At 49.9% G+C, this 25,851-nt stretch overlaps 1 protein-coding gene across 17 annotated transcripts in view; it reads right to left on the reverse strand.

Moving 5' to 3' along the window:
• Positions 1–9,305: 9,305 nt before the first annotated feature.
• PLEKHA6 (pleckstrin homology domain containing A6) overlaps positions 9,306–25,851 on the reverse strand; it is a 155,907-nt gene continuing 139,361 nt past the window's right edge. For 14 of the 17 annotated variants that reach the window (XM_047752084.1, XM_047752091.1, XM_047752087.1 and 11 more), the window contains 8 exons: positions 24,145–24,274; positions 23,837–23,943; positions 22,272–22,448; positions 20,302–20,469; positions 20,091–20,224; positions 19,419–19,564; positions 13,830–13,953; positions 9,306–13,140 (listed from right to left, as the gene is read on the reverse strand). In XM_047752084.1, coding sequence (XP_047608040.1) covers positions 13,838–13,953; positions 19,419–19,564; positions 20,091–20,224; positions 20,302–20,469; positions 22,272–22,448; positions 23,837–23,943; positions 24,145–24,274 — 978 coding nt within the window. In that variant the 3' untranslated portion in view covers positions 9,306–13,140; positions 13,830–13,837. The remainder of the gene's footprint in view (positions 13,141–13,829; positions 13,954–19,418; positions 19,565–20,090; positions 20,225–20,301; positions 20,470–22,271; positions 22,449–23,836; positions 23,944–24,144; positions 24,275–25,851) is intronic. The other 3 variants (XM_047752078.1, XM_047752093.1, XM_047752081.1) reach the window with 2 other exon arrangements.

The raw sequence follows: 25,851 nt of genomic DNA on the forward strand, positions 1-25,851 counted from the left end.
ACCAGATGTACTTGCACAAAAAAAGAGAAAGAGGGAAATAAACTTCAGTGAAGTAGAGATAACAAAACAAGTTAGAGATGGCAAAGTGGAGACAGTGAGGGAACATGATGTGAAGCCTAAATAAATAAATAAATAAATAAACTGGGTTTGATATATATATATGTGTGTATGTATATATATATATATATATTTTTTTTTTTTGTCTGTTTGACTTTTCTAGGCCTGCACCTGTGGCATATGGAGGTTCCCAAGCTAGGGGTCCAATCCGAGCTGTAGCTGCCAGTCACAGCAATGCCAGATCTTTAACCCACTGATCAAGGCCAGAGATCGAACCCACAACCTCATGGTTCCTAGTCAGATTCGTTAACCACTGTGCCACGATGGGAACTCCTGATGTATGTGTTATTAAAGTAGCTTCCCGGAGTTCCCATCGTGGTGTAGCAGAAACAATCCAACTAGGAACCATGAGGTTGCAGGTTTGATCCCTGGCCTTGATCAGTGGGTTAAGGATCCAGTGTTGCCACGAGCTGTGGTGAAGGTTGCAGACGCAACTCCAATCTGGCATTGCTGTGGCTCTGACATAGGCCAGAAGCAACAGCTCTGATTAGACCCCTAGCCTGGGAACCTACATATGCTGTGGGTGCGAACCTAAAAAAGACAATAATAATAATAATAATAATTAATGTAGCTTCCCATGTTATGGTCTGGAATGGGGTAGTGGTAACACATCAAAGACACACAGATTTGTATTTTGAAATGCCATTGCATTCAATATTCATTCTATAGCATTTCTTTCTTTCTCTTTCATTTGGCTTGATGTGGGAACCTCAGTTCCCAGCCAGGGATTGAACCTGGGCTGTAGAAGAATATTTTGAAATATTCATTGCATTCAATATTCATTCTATAGCATTTCTTTCTTTCTCTTTCATTTGGCTTGATGTGGGAACCTCAGTTCCCAGCCAGGGATTGAACCTGGGCTGTAGAAGTAAAAGCATCAAATCCTTTCTGCTAGACCACCAGGGAACTCCCTGTGGGATTTCAAAAGGCCTTGAAGATCATATATTTCCAATAGGCAATGGAGGAATAGAGGATGGGCTGGAAAGAGAAGTAGTGATATAAAGTTTTTAGAACAATTGAATGTGGATCCCTGGGATGGTGTCACAGAAAAAAAGAAAAACAGCAGGGAATTCCCCAGTATATTTCCATATATAACTCTTACAACACAGGTGTTCATCCTTGGGATGTAAAAACTTAAAAAATATAAAGTAGGCAATAATATGAAATAATTTCTAAATATATTTATTAAGAAGACACAAGGAGGAGTTCCCGTCGTGGCGCAGTGGTTAACGAATCCGACTAGGAACCATGAGGTTGCGGGTTTGGTCCCTGCCCTTGCTCAGTGGGTTAAGGAGCCGGCGTTGCCGTGAGCTGTGGTGTAGGTTGCAGACGTGGCTCGGATCCCGAGTTGCTGTGGCTCTGGCATAGGCCGGTGGGTATGGCTCCGATTCGACCCCTAGCCTGGGAACCTCCATATGCCGCAGGGGCGGCCCAAGAAATAGCAAAAAGACAAAAAAAAAAAAAAAAGAAGACACAAGGAGATCCCTGGAATTTCCCTTGCATTTATCTTTGCTTTAATGTTGTGTTTGCAGTCAATCCCTTTGCTTATTCAGCAAAGGCCCTACTGCACTGGAACCAAGTATACAGTAGTGGAAATGTTAGACTACATTGTGTAAACAAAGCATGGGGTAAATGATTCAACAATTTTGAGTCAAGGTCTTTTTTTTCTTTCTCTCTTTTTAGATATGCTCCTGCAGCATTTGGAAGTTCCCGGGCTTGGGGTCAAATTGGAGCTTCGGCTGCTGGCCTATGCCACAACCATAGCAACGCCAAATCCAAGCTGCACCTGCAACGTACGCTGCAACTTGCGGCAACCCAGATCCTTAACCCACTGATCGAGGCCAGGGATCGAACTCGCATCCTCCAGGGCACTGTTTTGGGTTCTTAACCCACTGAGACACAACAGGAACTCCAATACTCAGAGTCTTTATTCCACTTACTGCCGTCTCCATAATGACTATCTCCTAACTTCCTGAGTTATTCATAAAACTTATTTTTTTTAAAAAAACTTAGAAACTTCCAAAACCTTTGTAGGACTGTTTTATGAATTGCAATATGACTGACTTATAATGGTAGTGAGTTTAGCTGTACGTTTTAAAGGCATGTTGGACAGAAGGCAATTAGTGATTTTGGAAATCTGCCCTGTGCATTGCAGCCTCTAAATGCCAGTGAGAGTTTTGCCCCCTTAGCATTACCACAGCTTAAACTCCCCTGAAAATTTCCAAAACTACCTCAAGGGGGCGGTATCATCCCCATTGAAACCACTGGTAGGTTAAAAGCTTAGGCTATAAAATCAGTGCACTGGGCTTCATCTAGCTCTATGACGTTTTATTTACCTTCCTGTGTCTCCGTTTCTTGGGTAATAATAGTACCTATCGCATAGAGGTATAATGAGAATTAGTAAATCCAGGTGAAGTGCTTAGAACCAGGTACCTGGCCCCTAGTAAATACTTAATGAGCCACGGTTATTACTCTTCAGTATAATGTAATTACTATTGTTAATATTACTATTATTAGACTATTGTAAAATACCATTATATGAAAGACTCCTCTTAACTGTGGTTTTTAAACTGCTCCTGCGGATGTATTAAATAGCAGCTAGGACTACCTCCCCTGCCAGCCATGGAGCCCACCTGGGAGCTCAGAACCGAACTCTCCTGAAACTGGGCCCTCTTGCCCGGATTCTCGGATGACAGCCCTGGGTACCAGAGTTGGGCCCTGAGGGGTTTGTCTGTAGCCTAAAGTCCTGGAGATGGAGCCCCTTCATGGTGGCATGGTAGGGGTAGAGGTGGGGGTGTCTTCTTACCAGTGGTTTCAATGGGGATGATACCGCCCCCTTGAGGTAGTTTTGGGCAATTTCAGGAGAGCTTATGTTGTGTCAAAGCTAAAAGGGCAAAACACTTACTGGCATTTAGTGGCTGCCATGCACAGGGCAGGTCCCCAAAGAGCAATGCCAGGAAGGAGGACATAGACCCTGGAAAGCCTGTCCTGGTCACCATGGGGAAGGCCCTAGGGCTGGAGGAGTAAAAATGGGCAGGGGGACACCTTAGAGGGCTGGACAGCAGGGGGCCCTGCTGATGTTCTCCAGTGAAGACTATGGAGCCAAGGGGACCCTGGGAAATCTTCCCCTCCTCCCTCTTCATGTCCCTAAAGGCAGTTGAGGGGCCTGCACAGCATCACCTCCATCTCCTTGTAAATGAATTTTTCATTTTTTAAAATCCATTTTCTCTTTTATTCTTTTTCTGCTTTTTAGGGCAGCACCCACAGCATATGGAGGTTCCCAGGCTAGGGGTCTAATTGGAGCTGTAGCCGCTGGCCTATGCCAGAGCCACAGCAATGCAGGATCCAAGCCTTGTCTGCAACCTACACCACAGCTCACAGCAACGCCGGATCCTTAACCCACTGAGCGAGGCCAGGGATTGAAACTGCAACCTCATGTTTCCTAGTCGGATTCATTTCCACTATGCCACAAAGGGAACTCCAATCCATTTTCCCATTTGACTTTTTTTTTTTTTTTGAAATTTTATTTTTATTTTATTTTTTTACAGAATAAAATACATATATTTAAACACAATTACATTCACACAGATTATTATATCATGGATCATAACAGATTAAGTGACTCCCTCTGGAGAAGTGGAATGGAAAATACACTGACACAAATAGGAAATTTATTCTATACTTTATCCCATTTTGTATGGCTTTCATCTTTACTATTTAGTATAATCTATTACATTTCAATTTTTCTTTAAAAATTAGCATTATATTAAAATTGTCTATATTATGCAACTAAAATTTATAAACAAGAAAGCCTTATATTATATATATATTATATTATATATATTATATATTTATAAGGCTAATATTAAATATTTTACATAGCATAATAAAAAGAATAACAACCAGTTAGAATAACAAAAATAATACACCCTCTGAAAATAAGTAAAATATAAATTGGTTAAAAAACAGTGTAACTATATAAATATGTCCTCATAATTTGTTACATTTTATTGATTCTTCAATATAGGCATTACACTATTCTAGGCGATGTGATAAACAAGACATTATAGACCTTACATTGTACCATGGAGAGAAATGGTTATTAATAATACAATTGTAGAACTGTATTATTTAATTGTACAGTGGCATTATTTAATTATAATTATCATAAATTCACTGATGGAGAGGAAATCAGAATCAGATCTAAGAAGACTTCAGCATTCCAAGAATGATGTCAAATGACTCCCTTCAGGGTGGATTATGCACTTATTTACTATGAGATGTATTTCTTCTCCAGCGATTCCTTGTTTGTGTATCAATTGTAGATTTTTGGTTTGAAGTTATTCTGAAGTTTTGATATGAGTCTATATGTATATGAGATTGTTTTAAGTTCTTGTTCTCTTAATTGCAAGTTCATCTCCAGTGTCCTGCATTTGTATTCACCTCTTCTCATGATTTCTGATTTTGGTGGTGTAATTGTGCGTGGATGATTTTGTATCTTTACTGTGTATATACCTTTACTGGTGAGCCTTGTCATTTGTGGAATTTTTGTTTCCTGTTGCTTTCTTTTCTGCCTAGAGAAGTCCCTATAGTATTTGTTGTAAGGCTGGTTTAGTGTTGCTGAATTCTCTCAACTTTTGCTTATCTGTGAAGCTTTTGATTTCTCCTTCAAATCTGAATGAGAGCCTTGCTGGGTAGATTAATCTTGGTTGGAGGTTTTTTCCTTTCATCACGTTAAGTAGATCATGCCACTCCCTTCTAGCCTGCAGAGTTTCTGCTGAAAAATCTGCCAATAACCTTATTGGGGTCCCCTTGTATGTTATTTGTTTCTTTTCCCTAGCTGCTTTCAAGATTTTCTTTTTGTCTTTAATTTTGGTCAGTTTGATTAATATGTGTCTCAGTATATTCCTCCTTGGGTTTATTTTATATGGTACTCGTTGTGCTTCCTGGATTTGAGTGAGTGGTTCCTTTCCCATGTTAGGGAAGTTTTTGGCTATTATCTCTTGGAATATTTTTTCTGTCCCCTTCTCTCTCTCTTCTCCTTCTGGCACCCATATAATAAGGATGTTGGTGCGTTTAACATTGTCCCAGAGATCTCTGAGACTCTCTTCATTTGTTTTCAATCTTTTTTCTGTTCCACATCCGTAATTTCCACTAATCTGTCCTCCACCTCGCTTATTCGTTCTTCTGCCTCCTGTATTCTGCTGTTAGCTGCTTCTAGTGAATTTTTTATTTCAGTTATTGTATTTTGCATCTCTTCTTAAGTTTTATATCTTGTATCTCTTTGGGCAGTGCTTCCTGTAAGTTATCCATCTTTGCCTCCAGTTTATTTCCAATGTCTTTCATCATCTTCAGCATCAACAATCTAAAGTCTTTTTCCTAGAGGCTGAGAATCTCCTCATTGCTTAGCTGATTTTCTGGGGTTTTTCCTTTCTCCCTCATCTGAGTTATAGTTCTCTGTCTTTCCATTTTTATAGGTTTTTGGTGTGGTGACCTTTTTATAGATAATAGAGTTGTAGCCTCTCTTACTTCTGATGTCTGCCCCCTTGTGGCTGAAGTCAGTATGGGGGCTTAGTGTAGGCTTCCTGATGGGAGGGGCTGATGCCTGCCCACTGGTAGGTGGAGCTGATTCTAATCCCTCTGGTGGGTGGGGCTTAGTCTCTGGATGGGATTAGAGGCAGCTGTGTGCCTGAGGGGTCTTTAGGCAGCCTGTTTACTGAGGGGCGGGGCTGTGATCCCACCTGGATGTTGTTTGCCCTGGGGCTTCTCAGCACTGACTGATGGGTGGGGCCAGATTTTCCCAAAATGGCCACCTCCAGAGAAAGCCACACTGCTGAATATTCCCGAGAGCTTTACTTTCAATGTCCATCCCTCACAACAAGCCACATTCACCCCTGTTTTCCCAGGAGGTCCTCCAAGAACTGCAGTCAGGTTTGACTCAGATTCCCATGGAGACTTTGCTTTGCCCTGGAACCCAGTGCACATGAAAGTCCATGTGCGCCTTTTAAGAATGGGGTCTCCGTTTCCCCCAGTCCTGTGGAGCTACTGTGCTCAAGCCCCACTGGCCTTCAATGCCAGATGCTCCAGGGGCTCTTTCTCTCAGTGCCAGATCCCCACAACGTGAGGGTTTGATGTGGGGCTCAGAGCTCTCACTCCTGCAGGTGAGTCTCTGTGAACCAGTTAGTTTCCAGTCTGTGAAGCTTCCCACCCTGGAGGTATGGGGTTGTTTATATCACGAAATCGCTCCTCCTTCCTCTTGATGTGGCCTCCTCTTTTTCTTCTGGAGTAGGGTGTCTTTTTTAAGGTTTCTGGTCCATTTAGGTGGAGATTTCTCAGCCTTTAGTTGTGAATTTTGTTGTTTTTAGGAGAGAAGTTGAGCTCCAGTCCTTCTATTCCACCATCTTAATCCTCTCTCCTTTGCCTTTTCTTACTTGACCTCTTAGGTGCTTTCAAAAACAATTGAATATTTCCTACTTTGGAAAACACTGTTCCATTTGACTTTCTTGAGAGCGCCATAAGAGGGTAGTTAACATCCCCATTTCACAGACGAGGAAATAGAGTCAAGAACTTTCGTGATGTGTCCAAGTCTTTCGTGCGGCAGCAAGGAGCAAGGCCAGGAGTTGGGCACAACCTCTCCTTCGCTCCCATCAGTCTCTGCCATGCGGTACTCCAGTTCTGCACTGGAGGCATGAGGGGAAGGGGACACGAGGCATGGCCCCAGTTCTCGGGCAGCAGCAGGGTCTGAAGCCTGGCTGCCTGCCTGACGCTGGTTCGCCTCTCTTCAAGAAAAAATACGTGACCCCGTAGTTATAGAGCACCCCTTAAAGGGCATTCTGCAAGGTGCTTTTTCATGTATAGTTCTTGACTACCACCCGCTTTTTGCAACCCCAGCCTGGTTTGATCAAAGGGCTGATCTGGGGAGAGGGTGGAGCAGGCAAAGACTAACAAGATTTATCCTTAGAAATAAGCCTGCCCTTGTTCATGGGGACACTGGTGCCCAGCAGGACCCTATGCTCTCACATCCCATCTCCTCTTCAAGCCACTGGCTCTGGCCTAGGCAGGGTGGCTTGGGACAGGGATGCAGGTCCTAGAAATTGAGAATTTCTAAATTATATCAAATATCCAAAGTATATCAAACCTCCTCCAGCCCTAGAGGCTTCTGTCTTGAGCCTACGTCTGTCTGATCCTAATTCTCCCTGATCCACAAAGGACATCAAGGTTTATAGCTCTTCCAGGGATGTTACAAAATCTAAAATGCAGTCATTTTAGGAGTTTCCATCATGGCTCAGCAGAAACGAATCTGACTAGCGTCCATGAGGATGTAAGTTTGATCCTTGGCCTCGCTCAGTGGGTTAAGGATCCAGCATTGTCATGAGCTGTGGTATAGGTCGCAGATGCGGCTCAGATCTGGTGTTGCTGTGGCTGTGGTGTAGGCCAGCAGCTGTAGCTCCGTTTCAACCCCTAGTCTGAGAACCTCCATGTGCTGGGGGCGGGGGGCTAAAAAGCAAAAATAAATAAATAAAATCCAGTCTTTTTTTTTTTTTTGTCTTTTTGCTATTTCTTGGGCCGCTCCTGTGGCATATGGAGGTTCCCAGGCTAGGGGTCCAATTGGAGCTGTAGCCACCGGCCTACCACCAGAGCCACAGCAACGCGGGATCCGAGCCGCATCTGCAACCTACACCACAGCTCATGGCAACGCCGGATCGTTAACCCACTGAGCAAGGGCAGGGACTGAACTCGCAACCTCATGGTTCCTAGTCGGATTCGTTAACCACTGCGCCACGACAGGAACTCCTCCAGTCATTTTGATATCTATCTATCTATCTATCTATCTATCTATCTATCTATCTATCTATCTACCTTTCATCACACTCTACTTGCTCTCTAGGGATGAGAAGAGGTGTCCAGAATTCAAAATTGGTCATTGGACCAGACTGAGGCTATCAGAAATCACAAGAAGCTTGCCTTCCCATCTCTTCTTCCTCAAACCATTAATGCCTCCTCTTTTCCCCAGACATCCTGCAGTAGGCTTCCGATGAAGCCTACTGCTGTTCTGGGCTCACGTTCTCTATCCCTTGCCCCATAGAACTCATAGGGCTTCTTGAGTCACGTTTTTCACAGACAGATTTCAAATGGAGCAGCTCTGCTAAAGTCCTTCAGACACAGAGCATCAATAATTGATACCCACCAAGAATCTGCCAAGAGAAATTAACCAAAAGCACTAAAGCTGGTTGAAAAGAATTTGGGGGGCCTTTCCGATACTTCTTCCCCCTGGCCTTCAGTGGAAGGTTCCAGGGCCTGAAGCATCTGATACGTCCATTGTGCAGGACGTTGAGACAAGCCTTGATCTGGGGTCATCTGGATCAAAAAGATGACCAAGGTGTAGACAACAAACCACCATTTCCGAGCTGCTGAAGAGGCAGCAGGCTTCTGAGAACGCTGGGATTCCTGCCTGGGAAGGAGGCCAAGGCATGAGGATAATAGATGGTATATAACTGGCTTCGAACGCAGTTCTTTTTTTTTTTTTTTTTTTTTTTTTCCCTAGGGCTACACCTGTAGCATATGTAAGTGCCCAGGCTGGGGGCGAAGCAGAGCTGCAGCTGAAGGCCTAGGCCACAGCAACAGCAATGCCAGATCCAAGCCATGTCTGCAACCTACACCATAGCTTGAAGCAACACCAGATCCTTAACCCACTGAGTGAGGCCAGGGATCAAACCCACATTCTCACAGACACTATACTGGTTTCTTAACCCCCTGAGCCACAATGGGCACTCTGAACCCAGTTCCCTTAGTCAGGGAAGGTCTGGCCCTAGATCCCCATCCCCTTCTCTGCCAAGCACATAAATTGCCATTGGGTGGAGTTCCTGGCATGGCTCAGCAGAAAAGAATCTCACTAATATCCATGAGGAAGCAGGTTCAATCCCTGGCCTCACTCAGTGGGTTAAGGATCTGGCGTTGCCATGAGCTGTAGTACAGGTTACAGATGTGGCCCGGATATGGTGTGGCTGTGCCTGTGGCTGTAGCATAGGCCAGCAGCTAGAGTTCTGATTTGATTTGACCCCTAGCCTGGGAATCTCCATATGCTGTGGGTGTGGTCCTAAAAAGACAAAAAAATAAAATAATAAAGAGTCAAGTACTTTAAAAAAAAATTGCCATTGGACACAGACAGAGAGTGCCAGAGACAGACCACTTGTACAAACCATTTATTTCCTGTAATGGGTTTATACAAACTTGCAAGATACAAATGCGAGCTCACTGGGTGCTTCAGTACCTATAGCTAAAAAGAATGCTGCTGAGAGGGAAGCAAGCTCTCATCTGTCAATTAGGATGGCCCCTCCCTGTGGAGAGGCTCATCTGCTAGAAAGATGCTAAGGGGCTGCTATGGTTGTTTGGTCCCCTGACAGAGATACCCTCTGTTTATCTAACCTTAACTCTTCTTCTAAGGTCACTTTTATACTAAATAAAGACACTGAGATCATAAATTTCCTTGTATGGTTTATTGTCTAATACTAGCAAATCAAATTGGCCCCAATATGTGCATAAATAGATATATGTATATATATATGTATATTTCATGTTTTCCTTAGTTTAAAGAGCTGCCAGGTTGGGGGGGGGGGTGCCTAAGGGGGAAAGGAATTAATTCTGTCTTGCTATAGTCAGCCCTGGTCCAAGAGCATGCCTCTCACTAAGGCAAGAAAGCAAGTGAGCACAGCTTGCAACCTCAGAACATCTTTTAAGTGACAGAGTTAGTATTTGATTACAGCCTCTTGGTATTGATGACGGAGGAAATGTGCTAATTGGGAAGGCCCTAGATTAGTGACCAGGACTGTCCCTAGGTGGGTTCCTTAGCCCTGGGCTTCCATCTGGGCCCCTATCATTCATAGCAAATGCTCTAGGCTAGGAATAGGATGCCAGGAAATGTCAGAGTGGGAAGCCAGGCTTCAAAAGCTGGCCAGGAGCTCAGTGCTAGATTCCAAAACCCTTGATTCCAGATCTGGACAAAAGACTTTCATTTCGCCCAAATCCTTGCAAGGCAACAGCTCCTTGCCCACTTCGACAGTTGATAAGCAGCTAGAAGGCTGAGCTGGCTTAGTTCAGGGCCCCAGGAGCAGGAAAGTCCTTGGCAAGGCTGAGATGTACCTTGTCCATGGGACCTTCTGGGCTGACTTCAAAGTCTGGATGCCAGACCGGGGTACCATCCCCTTTAACAACGGCCCCCGAAGAAAGGTCACAGAGGGAGACAGATGCCATAGATGTGACCCAGACCCGAGAGGGATCAAGTGAAAAGGAGTGTGAGAAGTCCAAGGAACTCGAATGTGTCTACACCGAAGGACCAGTGATCCCAAATCGCTTCCTTTGGCCAGTGGCACCATATCCTGGATCCATTCAAGAACAGTCTGACCTTCTCGGTGCTGTTTGGCATAGGCTGCCATTAAACTGTCTGCCCTTTCCAGTGGGTGATGAAGGAGCACATCTGGGGGGGGGGGGGGGTGCCTGCATGGGCGTACTTCTGTGCACACAACTGTAAACATTTCTTTCAAGAGGGTTCACATCCGATAAACCTAGAGGCTCAACAAGAGTTGACCATGTAATCAAATCCTTAGACCAGGACTTGCAAGAGAATGTCCTGCCCCGGCGAGACGCTCCCTGGGTGAGCTCTGGGGACCAGCCCTTTGCAGACTGGGGAGGGGGAGGAAGGAAGCTGCCACGGAGGAGGGAAGGGCGGAGGGTTGGGCCTGGAGGCAGCCACCCCAGTCTCCTCATATCACTTGCCAATTCCACTCAGACATTGCACATTTTGAAAATAGATTTGCTTTTATAACAAAAGCATAAAATAGATCTGTCTTAAAATAAGTCTTTCCTCTCCCCTTCTTTGGATCAAAAGGCATGGGGTATGGCCACAGTATGCTAGGAATGGCGTGGAAAGTAAAGGAGAGGAAATGGGCCCGGGCAGGAGTTCTAGGAAAGGATCAGACATCCGAACAAATATATATATTACATATACATCTATAATATGTGTAATCTTCATAAAACATATATTAAGGCATGTAAAGCAACATAAAGAGCCAGCTTTATGAGAGAGAGATGGCAGAGGGGCAGACGTCAATCCTTGGTATTTCACATATATTTTGAAAAATATCGCTTTAAAAAAAAAAAGAGAGAGAGACAAAGAAAGGGGAAGGCATGGAAGGCCCCGAAAAACCAGTTTCTTATGGATGGAGAAGGTGTGGGAGAAGATGGAGAAGGGAGAGAGGGTTACCTGGGAGCCAATCCCTCCTGCCGGTCTGTGGGGGGAGAGGACAGACAGGTTTAGGGTGCTTGAGCTGTGCCGAAGATGGGAAATGCAGCCAAGGGTCATGTTCAAACAACCTGCTAGAAGTGAAGGTGCATGGCATCCCCCCAGTCGGTAATCCCTCAGAAGCATGAGAATATTCTCAGCACCTAGAACAGTGCCTGGTACATACAAGGTGCTCAATAAATATTTGTTGAATGAACTGTCATCTTTACTTGCATATGAACCATAACTGTCCCAGCCAGGAAGGCGTGAAGAAGAATTGGTGGAAGTTAAGGTAGTCGTTCCTGGGGCCGCGGGAGGTCAGGCTGAAGTCTCTGGACAGCAACTCTGGCAAAGAGCAGACCTAGGGCCAAGGTTTTTCGGCTTCACTCTCTCTCCTTCATCGTCTCTGGCTACATTCATCTCAAGGTGGGCGGGTCAGAGGGAGAAGAAGCTTTGCTTCTGTCTCTCCACCACCGGCCCATGGGTAGGTGGGTTGGAAGAGAGCCAGGCTAGAAGGGAGGCTTTCCGTAAGCCTCAACGTGTCCTCATCAGGGAATGCAGGGTAGGGCCCAGAATCTGGCTTACCAGATTAAGGCCACGTTCCCTCTTCCCAGGGCACACCCTTGGCTGGCCCACGGCACATTCCAGGGGGAAGGGAGACAAGATGATGTCGCAGAAATGGTTAGGAGAGCCCCCGAGGCTGACCGGCCCCTCCATAAGACAGATCCTTCTCTCTGCTCCCAACCCTAGGATGGGGAGGCCAACACCAGGCCCAGACCTCAAAAGAGCCATCTCCCAGGCTGCTGCTGCCCAGCCCCTGGACTCACACCTCCATCCCCAAGGCAGGGTGCGGGTGGCGGGTCTTCCTGTTGGGAGCCCCACTGATCCTGGGGACGGGTGGGATGAGCAGAGCTGACAGCCCGGCACTGTACTTGGCACAAACCTAAAGGCTCCACCCTGGGGAAACCAATCCACACCTCTTCTCATCTCCGTCCTTCTCTTCCTACTTGCGCATGAGTCCTGCTCCTTCCCTGTCCTCTCATTTTCCTGAGATCTCTCCCCCGCTCTCTGCCACCCCTTCTCAACCTGCCCTCAGACACTGCACAGACCTGCGGCTCTCCGGCCAGCCAGCACTGGGCTCCCAGAGGGAACCTCTCCCCATCCCTCATCATCTCGTCTTTGGCTCAGACAGGGCAGTCAGTCTCCACTGGACCCCAAAGGAGCACCCAGGAGCAGAGATGTGCCAAGACCCTGGGTTCAGCTGGGGCAGCAGGGGTGGGGTCTATGGGAAAAGGGGACGATGGCAGGTGCTGTCCTTGGCATCAAGAGAGGAGTCCTAACCTAGGGTAGCCCAGGGCACGTTCCCCACCGGAACATCTCCTCTACCACGGAATGTGCCCATAGGGCCATCACAACCCCTGCTGGAGCCAGACCTAGGCTCCCTGTACCGTGAGCATCAGACAGGATGGCGGTCCTCACCCCGCCATCTCGCACCCTGGCCCGGGACCACTCTCTGAGCAGCGAGGGCTTCAGGGCCAAGTGCCATGGGTGTGTGGACACTGAGGTGCCCGTGCGCCTCTTGGAAGCAGCCCGGCCCCCAGCCCGGCTCCCTGCAGCGTTCCCATAGGAGCAGAGGGGCAGGGGGCCAGGGGGCCAAGTGGGGAGCAGGATCTCAGGGAGGCAGAGGTGGCTTCAGAACGTGGCTCTGTGGAGCTTCATGGCGTTGGCCTCGGCCAGGGCTTGCACTGGAGGAGAGAGACACAGGTGAGAAGGAGCTGCACAGAGGAGCAGACACGCCAGTCCACCCTCCCCAGCAAGGTCTCATCTGGCAAACTCGCCCACCCCCTCAACCCTGAGAAAGGGGAATAAATGAATAGAAGCCAATGCTTGTGCACTTGCCTGATACTGAGCGGCTGCGTGCTAGGAATAAAGAAGGGACGCAGCCTTTGCCTGGAGTTGTCCAATGCTATTTTAACTTACAGCAAGGTCTGGGAGAAATAAGATCTGGGAGAAATAAGATCTGGGAGAAGCAGCTTCTGAGGCAGGACTGCTGTGTCTCTCACCAGATGGAAGGCTTGCTGCCAACGGGAGGTGCTGGAGCGGGGGGTCAGGGAAGTCCCTCCGACAGCAGACAGGAGAGGCCTCAGCTTTGTTCCCTGTCTGCTTCTGGAGAAGCAAAGCCCACTGGCAATGCCACATCCAAGAAGCAGCCCTGCCAGCCGGCTCTAGCCCAGCACTGCACGGGGATGCTGGCAGGCTCAAGCAGATGGATGGAAGGGAGAGAGCGGCAGACGGCTCTGGGGTGAGGGGAGAAGCAACGCCGGACAGATGGATAGAACGAGAGGGTGCAGATGGCTCAATGGGGTGATGGGGGCGGTGGCGGGGGGGAGGTCCCGCTCCCCGGGTGGATGAAATACAGTAGAAAAGTGCTTACGTCAGAGCTCAGACCCGCATGGCATGGCTGCTGTCGGCGCCCCGTGGGGAGTCAGACGATAGGGGGTTGGCTGGTGGAGCCGGGGAGGCAGGGGAGGTGGGAGGGCTTGGGGTGGCACATTGCACTGGAAACAGAAATGAACAGGGAAGTGAATAGGGGCGGGTGGGGTGGGAGGAGGGAGGAGGTTGGGCACCCGGAGCAAGCGAGGCCCTCCTCCATGCGGGGGAGCAATGCAGGAGGCAAGCAGAGAGGAGCGCTGAGCTTGGGAACCTGCTCAAGCTGAGGCGGGGCTGGCCTGGTTCTGGGGGCGCCATGGAGGAGAGCATGGGGCCCCAGAGGAGACCTGGCTCTGCTGAGACCCATGTGATGGGGGGCGAGGCCCGGCTCCTCTGAGCCTGGGGTCCCTCCCTTCCATCCGTGCCACAGGGAGATGCACACCCCTCTCCACTCCTGGGGGACAGAGTGAGGATGGCACTTTGTAGACAGTGACATCGCTAATGATAATGATGAATAGGGCAGTAAAATCCCACTAGTCTACAACATCAGGCCCTGCATTCGAGGACTCAGTCCAAGTGACGGGATCACCATGTTTGTCAGTTCCAGGCAAACGGAGGTTTCTGACAGGCTTCAGGCCGGTCGGTTAATTTCGGCTGGAAGGTCCAGAAATGATTTTCCACTCTCACTTGAGACCTCATATCATCCATCCAGGAAAGGCAAACTTCAAGCCACCCCTAAACAGATCAAGCCTTAAAGTGGTGACATCTGAACTAATGAGATTTTACTCTATTATCATTATTACTGTGTGTGGAGACCAGCAAAGTGAAGGACAATGAAAAGGGGAGTCGTATCGTTAGGGACAAACTCTACGCAGTCTCCAGACCCTCATGTACGCTTGGTGCAGCTATGAGAGAATGTCCCCACTCAGGCTCAGAGAAGAAGCAGACCTCAGCCAGGGTCATACTGTGTTTCCTTCAAGAGACGGATGCTGCCATTGAACTTCCCAGGCCCTTACTCCCCACCCTACCCTGGACCTCATCGCCTTCCCTGGCCTCTGAACAAGAGAAAGGGCTGGCACAGCTCCCATCTCATATCTGCACACACCTACATATGCACACGAGACCTGCAGCGCTCTCCCCAACAGGTAGCAATCCACAGTCTGAACGTGGGATCCAGCAACCACCACAGCCTCCTGCCTAGCACACGCAACTCACATACGTATGTGTAAGGGCACTTCTGAACCTGTGCCCTTGCATGTGACTCAGCACACTTGTAACTTCCTACACAAATACAACCAAAACGTTTTTGAAACATAAACACATTTGTGTGCACCTTTGTATCACAGATCCCATGCTTAGTTGTCTGGCAACGACCACTTCTAAAACGGTCAAAAAACCAAAACCTAATAAGCAAGGGAGATCTCAAGGAAGACAAAGAGATGTTACAATGGACAAGCAGAAAAGCTCTTCCAATTTAGTCATGGAAGAGCTCCTTGGAGTCTAGTTACTCATTTATATACAATTCTAATAGGTGTTGGCTTGCTGGGTTTCTAGGCTATTGAGAGATTAGAAATAGGAGAATTAGGGGAGAGAGAGAGGAATTGAGAGGCCCACTGGCATCTATATGAGGCACAACTGAAGAGAGAAAGTCTTCTGTAAAAAGTAGACATGATCTCTTTAAAAGCGTAACAGTTTGGAAGCATTTAGCAGAGGTGCAAACAGATCTGTAGGGATTAGAGCCCGCTTCCACAGGGGTCAGCAAAATAAAGACGTTTATAATACTAAATGAGTGAGAGCAGGAAAGATGACTTGTTTAAATATAACCTCTTTAAGAAGGCAAACAAATACTAAATACAGATTAAGAATACATCCACCAAAATAGGAGTTCCCATCGTGGCTCAGTGGGAACGAATCGTACTAGCATCCATGAGGATGCAGGTTCCATCCCTGGCCTCGCTCAGTGGGTTAAGGATCTGGCTCAGATCTGGCGTTGCTGTGGCTGTGGTGTAGGCCGGCAGCTACAGCTCTGACCTGAGCCCGGGCCTGGGAACCTCCATATGCTGAGGGTGCAGCCCTAAAAAGACAAAAAGACCCAAAAAAAAAAAGTGGAAAAAAAGAGACGATATCCACCAAAATAAATTCACAGAAGCAGCAGATAGGCATGAGTGTGCTATTACAGTTGCGTGTTCACAAATACCACATCTGCACCAGTAAATCATTAGTCACACATACTCACATTTCTGAGGCTACGCTATCCCCAGGCTGCACAGACAGGTGTATGCTCACAAGCGTGCAATATATCCACTGTCCACACCATGTACACAAACAGGCTTTACATTCCTCATACCTCACAGAAAGCCCATCACACACAAACACTGTGTATTCATAAGCACTACCCCTACCTGCATGTTGCACACAACAGCTTCCCCAAACCACCTATACTCATACATCAAGGGTCTCCGTACAACATCCACAGACATTTTGCACACACACGCATACTCCTATATCACACTCAAACATCCTCTCCACCTACACACCACACATGTGAATACACACACACACATAGGGATTTCCAACCTGTACCCTGTACAGATACTGCCCATGACAGCACACCACACACAAACTTAAAATTGGAGTTCCCATCGTGGCACATCAGAAACAAATCCAACCAGGAACGATGAGGACTCGGGTTCGATCCCTGGCCTCGCTCAGTGGGTTAAGGATCTGGCGTTGCTGTGAGCTGTGGTGTAGGTTGCAGACGCGGCTGGGATCTGGCTTTGCTGTGGCTGTGGTGTAGGCTGGCAGTCGTGGCTCTGATGAGACCTCTAGTCTGGGCACCTCCATATGCTGCGGGTGCGGCCCTGAAAAAAAAAAAAAAAACAAGCAAAAACACCAACTTAAAATTGCTGCCTCTTTCCATATACGGCGCACACCAGGTATACTGGCAAAGGCTACAGCCTCGCCACCAACCACAGCATCCATACCATACCCACACTTGGGCACTAACTGCATCCATGCCCCATCCTCACACCCCATGCCCAGCACCCCCGCCAGCACCACCACCAAACACAAACAGGCATGGCCCTATGCCCACAGCGCATGTGCCCAGGAAGAGTGCTCGCTGCACCTGGCAGAGCTGCAGCTCTGGGAATCTGGGCCATCGGCCAGGGGCAGTGGGGACAGTGGGCTATGTCTAAGGTCTAGCCCTTCCACAGCCATTTTTTAAATAGTTGGGGTTTTGGCAAAAGCAAGATGACTGTTGGCTTTCAGCGCACAGACCCTGAAATGTAAGCCCGCCGTGGGGGAAATCTGATAAGTCGGGGTGGGTTTTGTTTTCAGGCACCTTTGGCAGCTGAGCTGTAGCAGAGAGACCCAGGGGCTGGGACAGGGGCAGAGGGAAGTGACAACAAGGCTGCCTGCTCTAGCCCTTGAAATAGGAAGTTGTCTTTTGCCCAGAGCACGTAGAATTTGATCATGGGAAGGTTCAAGTTCATTTGGTTGCTAAACTATAGGGCAGTTGACAGAGGCCTCCCTGCAGCCAAACTGGTTCTGCTGCCTTTTGGCTGCAGGATAGGGCTCCCTGAAGCCCATTCTTTCTTTCTCTTGCCCTCAAATCCAGCCCAACCGATAGCTTGTTTCTGAAATATCTCCCAGGGCTTTTCCTGGCCTCCCATTCCAATGTCCATTTAGACCCTAAAGGCTAGTGGTTTCTTCCTTAAAACTTACTTAAATCCCCTTTATTGTAGCCAAAACCCTCTGGTTTCTTTCTTTCTTTCTTTCTTTCTTTTGTGTGTGTGTGTGTGTGTGTGTGTGTCTTTGCCGTGTCTAGGGCCACTTCCCGCGGCATATGGAGGTTCCCAGGCTAGGGGTCCAATCGGAGCTGTAGCCGCTGGCCTATGCCAGAGCCACAGCAACGTGGGATCCGAGCTGCGTCTGCAACCTACACCACAGCTCACTGCAACGCCGGATCCTTTACCCACTGAGCAAGGCCAGGGATGGAACCTGCAACCTCATGGTTCCTAGTCAGATTCGTTAACCATTGCGCCACGACGGGAACTCCAAAACCTCTGGTTTCTGAAGATATCCATATTTTAAATAGCTAGAAAACCCACGAAAGGTTCCCATTTCTACTTGAGCTACTGCTATGTCAACTAATATAATCATCAGCACCAGCACCACGGCTGCTACAGCCAGCTAGCATGTATGGAGCAGCTCCTGAGCGGCAGGTACTGTGTTAGGGGCTTCTTTAGTACTAGGATTATTTCTGATCCCCATGCCACCAGCCAGGTATTTTGATGTGAAGTTTACAGGTGAGGAAATGGAGCCTCAGAGAGCCAGAATTCAAGCCCTCCCAAGTTACTGCCATGCCCTCCACAGTGTGCCCAGACAACATCCTGGTCGGCTTGTTCTCTGCCACTGACTGGCTTGTTCCCTGCCACACCTGTGGCCAGCACAACCTGTCTCTGCCCCCTACCACAGTCCTCACAAGCCTGGCATCCATCCAGGCATTCTTCTGGACTGGCCTTCAGAGCCCTCCCTCTCCGTCTCCATCCAAAGCACCTTTCTTTTCTTTCTTTCTTTCTTTTTAGGGCCACACCCACAGCATATGGAGGTTCCCAGGCTAGGGGTCGAATCGGAGCTATAGCTGCCAGCCTACACCACAGCCACAGCAACGCAGGATCTGAGCCACGTCTTTGACCTACACCACAGCTCACGGCAACGCCAGTTCCTTAACCCACTGAGCGAGGCCAGGGATGGAACCCGCCACCTCATGGTTCCTAATTGGATTCACCTCCGCGGCGCCACAACGGGAACTCCCAAAGCACCTTTCATATTGAGAAGGGACTATTCTGTCTAGCAGGCTTCATGACTTAACCACAGTCCTTCCTCTGCCTCCCATTCATCCAGAGTCTCTTCCATTCTTCCCAGTGACACTCCCCTCTCTTCCGGGGTGCTTTCCCTCAAGCTGAGGGGAAGTTAATTCTATTGGCTGCACCCTGACAGTGTCTCCTCAGACCCGAGGGCCTTTGTATCGGTATGAAGTCACTTCCTCTTCTCATCTTTTCTTAGCAGTCTGGGTCAGTAGCCAAGGTGGTGACGGTATTGGCTGCCTGTACCATCTTCCCTTCTTATCCCTCCTAGTTGCAAGCAGCAGGAATAGGAAGTGACAGAATACCCTGGAGCACCTGGCCCTCACTCTGCCACCGGTACATCCTTTTATCTTTCCCAGTCAAGCTCAGTTATCACTTCTGTGGGCCTTTCTGGAGCTGCCCAGGTGGAACGGCTCCCTGTGCTTCCTCATGGCCTTTGGCCAGGCCTCCATGAAGCAATGAGTCGAGTCATCACGGCTCTGAGCTCCTGGATGTGAGCGCCTCTGGCCCCTTTGCACCCCTGGAGCCGAGCACAGTACCTGAGGCTCAATAAACGCTCATCCTGACCTCCAGGAACACCTCCCTGGCCCTGGCCCTCTCTGTCCCTGGCTCTCTCTGTCCCTGGCCCCCCTACACTTCTCTCTGTCCCTGGCCCCCCTGCGCTTCCTCCCCTACACCTGGTCAGCTGTCTCCCTGGCAAAGCGAGGCCCAGTCCCTCTCACCAGACAGCATGCGGCCCCTGCGGGAGGCCTCGGTCGCCAGGGCACAGGAGATTTCAATCCGCTTCTCCTGCTCCTGCAGCTGGCTCTCTGAGTCCTGGGGCACATCCACAAGGTCCCCCTCGCCGACGGGCACCACGTTCTGCATACTGAAGAGGCACAGACACACAGACATGGAGGGGGCACAGAAAGGTCTGATTGACTGGGGAGGGGCGGCCTGCAGACTGAGGTTGGCGGTGGGGGGGCCAGGGGCCTGTGACTGTGCGGGCTCCGTTCCCAGCAAGGCTGTCCCCTGGGGTGAGCAGGACCCTGGCAACACACGTGTTGGGACCCCTGCCTGCAACATTTTCAAGTGCATCGGAAGGTTCGAGTGAACATTTCGAGCAGCCTCGAAGGGGAGAAGAAGTCACCAGAGGGCCATCCATCAGTATGACTTGATGACAGCCTGTGCACAAGCCAGCAGGTTTTCGGCACCCACGGCAGCCTCACCAGCCCTGCCACGTGTCAGGGCCACATCTGCCGCCTTGAGCCACTGCTTCCATTTGCTCTCCGCTTGGGTGGCTCAGGACCCCCAGATACAGGGGTCCGGACACAGGATTCAGTGGCACTAATGCCCCAGGTGTCCTAGGTACCAGGGTGGGCAGAGAGGGGGCAGGCTCCCCCAAGGCCCGTTACCTGGACTTGGCGATGAGTGTCTTGATCCTTTCTACTTTCTTCTGCTTCTCCTTCAGCTCCTCTGGGCTCAGGGGAGTGTCGGGCTCCAGGTCGATGTACCGTTCAGGGATGAGGACTTTGTCTGGGGTGGAGAGCTGCGGAGGGACCAAGGTCACCGCCCCCATCACCTCCCAGTGTCCTCCCCGCTCTGCTTCTCCTGGCCGCAGCTCACCTCCTTATTGATATCCACGTCGTAGTGCTGGGGCTCTAGCTCCATCTTGCGGAGCCGGGCAATTTCCTCCCGCGGTGTCTCATAGGCCTGCCCGCCAGGCTCCTCTGCCCGCAGAGCGGCCTCCAGGTTGGAAATGTCCACCTCATGGATGCTGCGGTGGCGGCGCACCTAGGGGACAGCACTGTCAGGGCCACGCAGGTCTTTGTCCCGCAGCCAGCAGCACCTCCACTGCTACCCACGCCTTTGGGCAGCCCTAACCTAACGTGTCTCCACTGTCCCTGCCCGGCATGCCTTACGGGGAGGGCTACCCTCCCCCCTCCTTTTTTTTTTTTTGCTTTTTAGGGCCACACCCGCAGCATATGGAAGTTCCCAGGCCACGGGTCCAATTGGAGCTATAGCTGCCAGCCTACACCACGGCCATAGCAACGTGAGATCCGAGCCACGTCTGCGACCTACACCACAGCTCATGACAACGCCGGATCCTGAACCCACTGAGTGAGGCCAGGGATCAAAGCCTTGTCCTCAGGGATCCTAGTCAGGTTCATTACCGCTGAGCCACAACGGGAACTCCCAGGCTACCCTCCTTCTGTGTTGCTTGTCCTAAGCTGACTCACTACCAAGGGCTCAGAGGTAAAATCTCATCAACTCTTATCAGCACTTGTCACTTCCCATCCTTCTATACCTGTGTTCATATTCTGTGCCATCTAATTTGGGCAAGTGAATCAGGGCATCTTCCATGGATCTCTAATCTTTTCACGTGACAGACATTCCAGTCCAACTAGAATGTAAACTGTTTGAAGGCAGGACTTACAGATCATCATTTTTCTGTATTTCCGAAATTTTGTGGAAAGAAAAGTTAGGCAGATGGCTTGGGATACTCCCAGCTCTGTGCTTAATAGCTGTGTGGCCCAGAAATCCGTTAATTTCTCATGATTTTGTTTCCTTACCTCTAAAAAGGGATAAGGAGTTTCTGTCATGGCTCAGCGTTTAACGAACCCAACTAGCATCCATGAGGATGTGGGTTCGATCCCTGGCCTCGCTCAGTGGGTTAAGGATCTGGCATTGCCACGAGCTGTGGTGTAGGTCGCAGGAACGGCTCAGATCCTACGTTGCTGCGGCTCCAGCGTGGGCCAGTGGCTACAAGCTCCAATTGGACCCCAAGCCTGGGAACTTCCATATGCCGAGGGCGTGGCCCTAAAAAGACAAAAATAAAATAAATAAAATAAAATAGGGAAAAGACTTCCTGGACGTTCCTGTCGTGGTTCAGTGGTTGACGAATCTGACTAGGAACCATGAGGTTGCAGGTTTGATCCCTGGCCTTGCTCAGTGGGTTAAGGATCCAGCGCTGCCATGAGCTGCGGTGTAGGTTGCAGACGCGGCTCAGATCCCATGTTGCTGTGGCTCTGGTATAGGCCGGCGGCCGCAGCTCCAATTGGACCCCTAGCCTGGAAACCTCCATACACCACGGGAGCGGCCCTAGAAAAGACAAAAAAAAAAAAAGGAGAGATTTCCTAATCCCGTGTCCTTGAAATTACTAAACAAGATACCATGAAAGGGGCTATGAACTGCATTGTGCCTGGTGATGGTGAGCTCTGGTTCCCTTCTGTAACCCGGCCCAAGGCTAAGCACGTAGAAAGAGCTCTAGAAACAAGTATAAGTGACAGCTAGTTCTGAGTTGTGGATTTTGTACTGTCCACTGCTAACTGAATTTTGTAGAATTCATTTCAACGAAAAGAATCGAGGCCTCTGTTTTTGTGAGTTATTCTCCTGTAAACCTGAAAAGGAAATACTCGGTACAGTATCTCTTCTGCCCAGTGGGGGAGAAGGGTCCCCCCACGCCCTGGTCTTCCAGGTGCCCAGCCTGGGTCCTTCCTGGTCCCTCCCTCCCTCCAACTTCCTCCCTCCCCACCACCCCTCCAGCCCAGGCCACACCCTGGGAGCAGCCAGTGTTGGGGCTAAAAGAGCATTACCACTTTGTAGGCAGGCCGGGTGCTGGGCTCGGGGGCCGGGCTGGCCGGGAGCTGCAGGCTCCTCCGCTTGTCCTTCATAGAGCCGCTCTGGTGCCTCCGCATGCGGTCAATCTGCTCCTCCACGCTCATCTTGACCTTGCCCTCTCCAGGGAACACAGCACTCTTGGGGCGCTCCTGCTGCAGTAGGAGAGTGGGGCTCTGATGGGGCTCTAACTGGTGCCTCCCCACCCCCGACCAAGCTTTTCCATCTGCCCTTATCCCCCGACCAAGCTTTTCCATCTGCCCTTATCCCTTAAAATGTCCCTTGTCTCTGGAAGTTCCCGTTGTGGCTCCGGGGCAACAAGCTTGATGAGTATCCATGAGGATGAGGGTTCAATCCCTGGCCTCGCTCAGTGGGTTAAAGGATCTGGCCTTGCAGTGAGCTGTGGTGTAGGTTGCAGACATGGCTCTGATCCCACGTTGCTGTGGCTGTGGTGTAGGCCAGCAGCTGTAGCTCCAATTTGACCCCTAGCCTGGGAACTTCCATGTTCTGCAGGTGTGGCCCTAAAAAGCAAAAAAAAAAAAAAAAAAAAAAGCCCTTCTCTGGGAAACCTGCCTGTAATGGGTTGAACAGTGAACCCCAAGTCCTAATCACAGTACCTGTGAATGTGACCTTATCTGGAAATAGGGTCTTGGACGATATAATTAAGGGTCTCAAGACGAGATCATCTTGAATTAGAGCAGGCCCTAATTAGAATAATGGGTGTCCTTATAAGAAACGGAAAAAAAAAGAAGACACGCAGAGGTGATGGTGATGGGAAGGCAGAGGCAGAGATGGGAGTGGTGTCTCTACAAGTCAAAGATACCAAAGATCGCCAGCAACAACCAGAAGCCAGGAGAGAGGTGTGGACTGGATGCTCCTTCAGAGCCTCCAGAAGGAACCCACCCTGCTGACACCTCGATTCTGGACCACTGGCCTCTGCGACACTGAGGGAATAACCTTCTGTTGTTCTAAGTCACCATGTCCGTGGTGTCTCGTTAACTTCCTGGCAACCTCAGGAAACTAACCCAGTGCCTCTGGTCAGCACGTTTGTCTCTGACCACTGACTTTTGCATTTGTGTTTCATCGCTGGCACATTATAATAATTTTGTTAACTATTCTCATATCTTTTTTTTTTGCATTTTAGGGCCGCACCCGAGGCATATGGAGGTTCCCAGGCTAGGGGTAGAAATTGGAGCTACAGCTGCTGGCCTATGCCACAGCCACAGCAACGCCAGATCCTTAACCCACTGAGCGAGGCCAGTGGTCGAACCCGCATCCTCACGGATTCTAGTTGGGCTCGTTAACCGCTGAGCCACGAAGGGAACTTCAACTATTCTTCTATCTTTATTACGCCTATCTTCCTTGGTCCCTGACACTTCTCCCGGAAGGAACTCCTCCGCTTGCCTTTTTCCTTCTAGTTCTACTTTCCTCCTCTAGCCCTGGGTTTCTTGAGCTGTGACAGACGGGTGGGCTCACAGGGGCCCTGGGATCCCAGCCCCGCCCAGGTCCCCACGAGCTCTCGGGCCCACAGGTGGGCACTCACCCGGGAGGCGAGTCCATTGGTGAGCCCGTTGGCATTTCTCCTCAGCACCCTTGATGGGGTCACTTCTTCATCAGTGGGTGACTTTGTCCGTGGGGGCACAATGCCAACTGCAGGGAGACATGGGAGCCAGTGGGCCCCACAGACAGGGACACAGGGCAGCCTGCTTCTCAAAGAGGCATAGCCCTGCCTGCCACGAAGGTGAAGGGCCTGGGGTGGGGAGGCACCTCCTTGGATGTGAACACGTGCCTCTCTGGGTGACTCTCTGACCCTTAGCCTCACTGCTAGGGGGAAGATGGGGCAGGAAGTACCTTTGTTGAGAGCTGCCTGCTTCTCGGCCTCCACCTCTTGCCTGGTGGGCACAAGGCTGATGTCTCTAGTGGCATCCAGGGGTGATGTCTGGTGGGGGTCTTTCTTGCTTTGCTCGTAGCTTGCCTTGGGCTAGGGAGAAAGGACGAGAAGATGGATGGTGCTGGAGTGACCGCCGAGAATTTAGCCCCTGGTGGCATTTTTTTGTTTTGCAATGGTTGGCGTGCAAACTTTCGAAAAGACACGGAGCAAGGACACTGTCTGTGCCAGCTGGGAAGTTGGTGAAGATGCACTGGAGCCCCCACCCAAGCCACCTTAAGGCTGGCCAACATGTGGCCATGGTGGGGAACGAGGGCGAAGGGCCTCCCTCAGTGGAGGCCCATCCGAGAGACCCTTCAACCTGACCGGTCCTCTTGGTGAACAGCAAAAGCACAGACTTGCTGAGAGCTGGAGGGGGCATGGAGAGGAGGGGCCTCAAGGCCAAGAATCTCTGAGGATCCTGATGGGATCCCATCGAATAAAAGAACCAGATGAGCTTTGAGGGAATGAAAAGGACATTTAGGTTGTGGGGTCACAGAATCACGAGACTAGAAAGGGACCTCAGGGAGTTCCCGTTGTGGCACAGTGGAAACATATCCGACAAGGAAGCATGAGGTTGTGGGTTCAATCCCTGGCCTTGCTCAGGGGGTTAAGGATTCGGCATTGCCGTGAGCTGTGGTGTAGGTCGCAGACACGGTTCGGATCCTGCGTGGCCGTGGTGTAGGCAGGCAGGTACAGCTCCAATTCGACCCCTAGCTTGGGAACCTCCATATGCCACAGGTGCACCCCTAAGAAGAAGGAAGGAGGGAGGGAGGTGGGGGGAAGGAAGGAAGGAAGGAAGGAAGGAAGGAAGGAAGGAGGGAGGGAGGGAAGGAGGGAGGGAAGGTAAGAAAGAAAGAAAGAAAGAAAGAAAGAAAGAAAGAAAGAAAGAAAGAAAGAAAGAAAGAAAGAAAGAAAGAAAGGAAGGAAGGAAGAAAGAAAGGAAGGAGAGAAAGGAAGAAAGGGACCTCAGACATCATCTGAGCCATCCCCTCCCATGGTACAGCCGCAGAATCTAAGTCTCAGTGAGGGGAGTCCAGCCAGACCCCTCAGCTCAAGGCCAACTCCAGGGTAAGTCCTACAGCCTCTCTTTGTCTGTAACGCCGAGGTGATGGTACCTGCTCTGCCCACCTCATGAGTAGACCCTCAAGGGTTGGGTGTCTTATTACTAGTACAGAGCTGAGCCTGTTTTAGGACTGTTTCTACTCACCACGAAACCTCTTCCAAGCCTAACTGCACACTTCCCCTGGATCTTGGCTACGCATCCGGGTAAGAGAAGGAGTCAGAACCAGGGAGGGAGGGGTCTGTATCCTTACACTCCAGGGGCTGACGGGACTCAGAGGACACAGACAAGACAGAGACACAGGCAAGAGGAGAGAGAGCATGGAGGACTGGGCTCTGAGGTGGACCACAGCAGGAAGGGTCTGGAAGGGCAGGGGCAGGGGTGTCGCTGGATTTCCATCATCTGGTCGTGCTGGCAGGGAAGGGGACATAACCCACCACCTGCAGCAGCCACGGGCCACCACGGGGGTAGGGTAGCAACTCATTTTTCTCTTGTCTGCAGGAAGCACAATGGCCAGGGAGAGGGTCTCAACCACCCCTTGGCTGGTCCCGGAGTCCGCCTGGACAGA

Source organism: Phacochoerus africanus, chromosome 11, assembly GCF_016906955.1.
Source record: "Phacochoerus africanus isolate WHEZ1 chromosome 11, ROS_Pafr_v1, whole genome shotgun sequence".
In the NCBI taxonomy this organism is placed as follows: domain Eukaryota; kingdom Metazoa; phylum Chordata; class Mammalia; order Artiodactyla; family Suidae; genus Phacochoerus; species Phacochoerus africanus.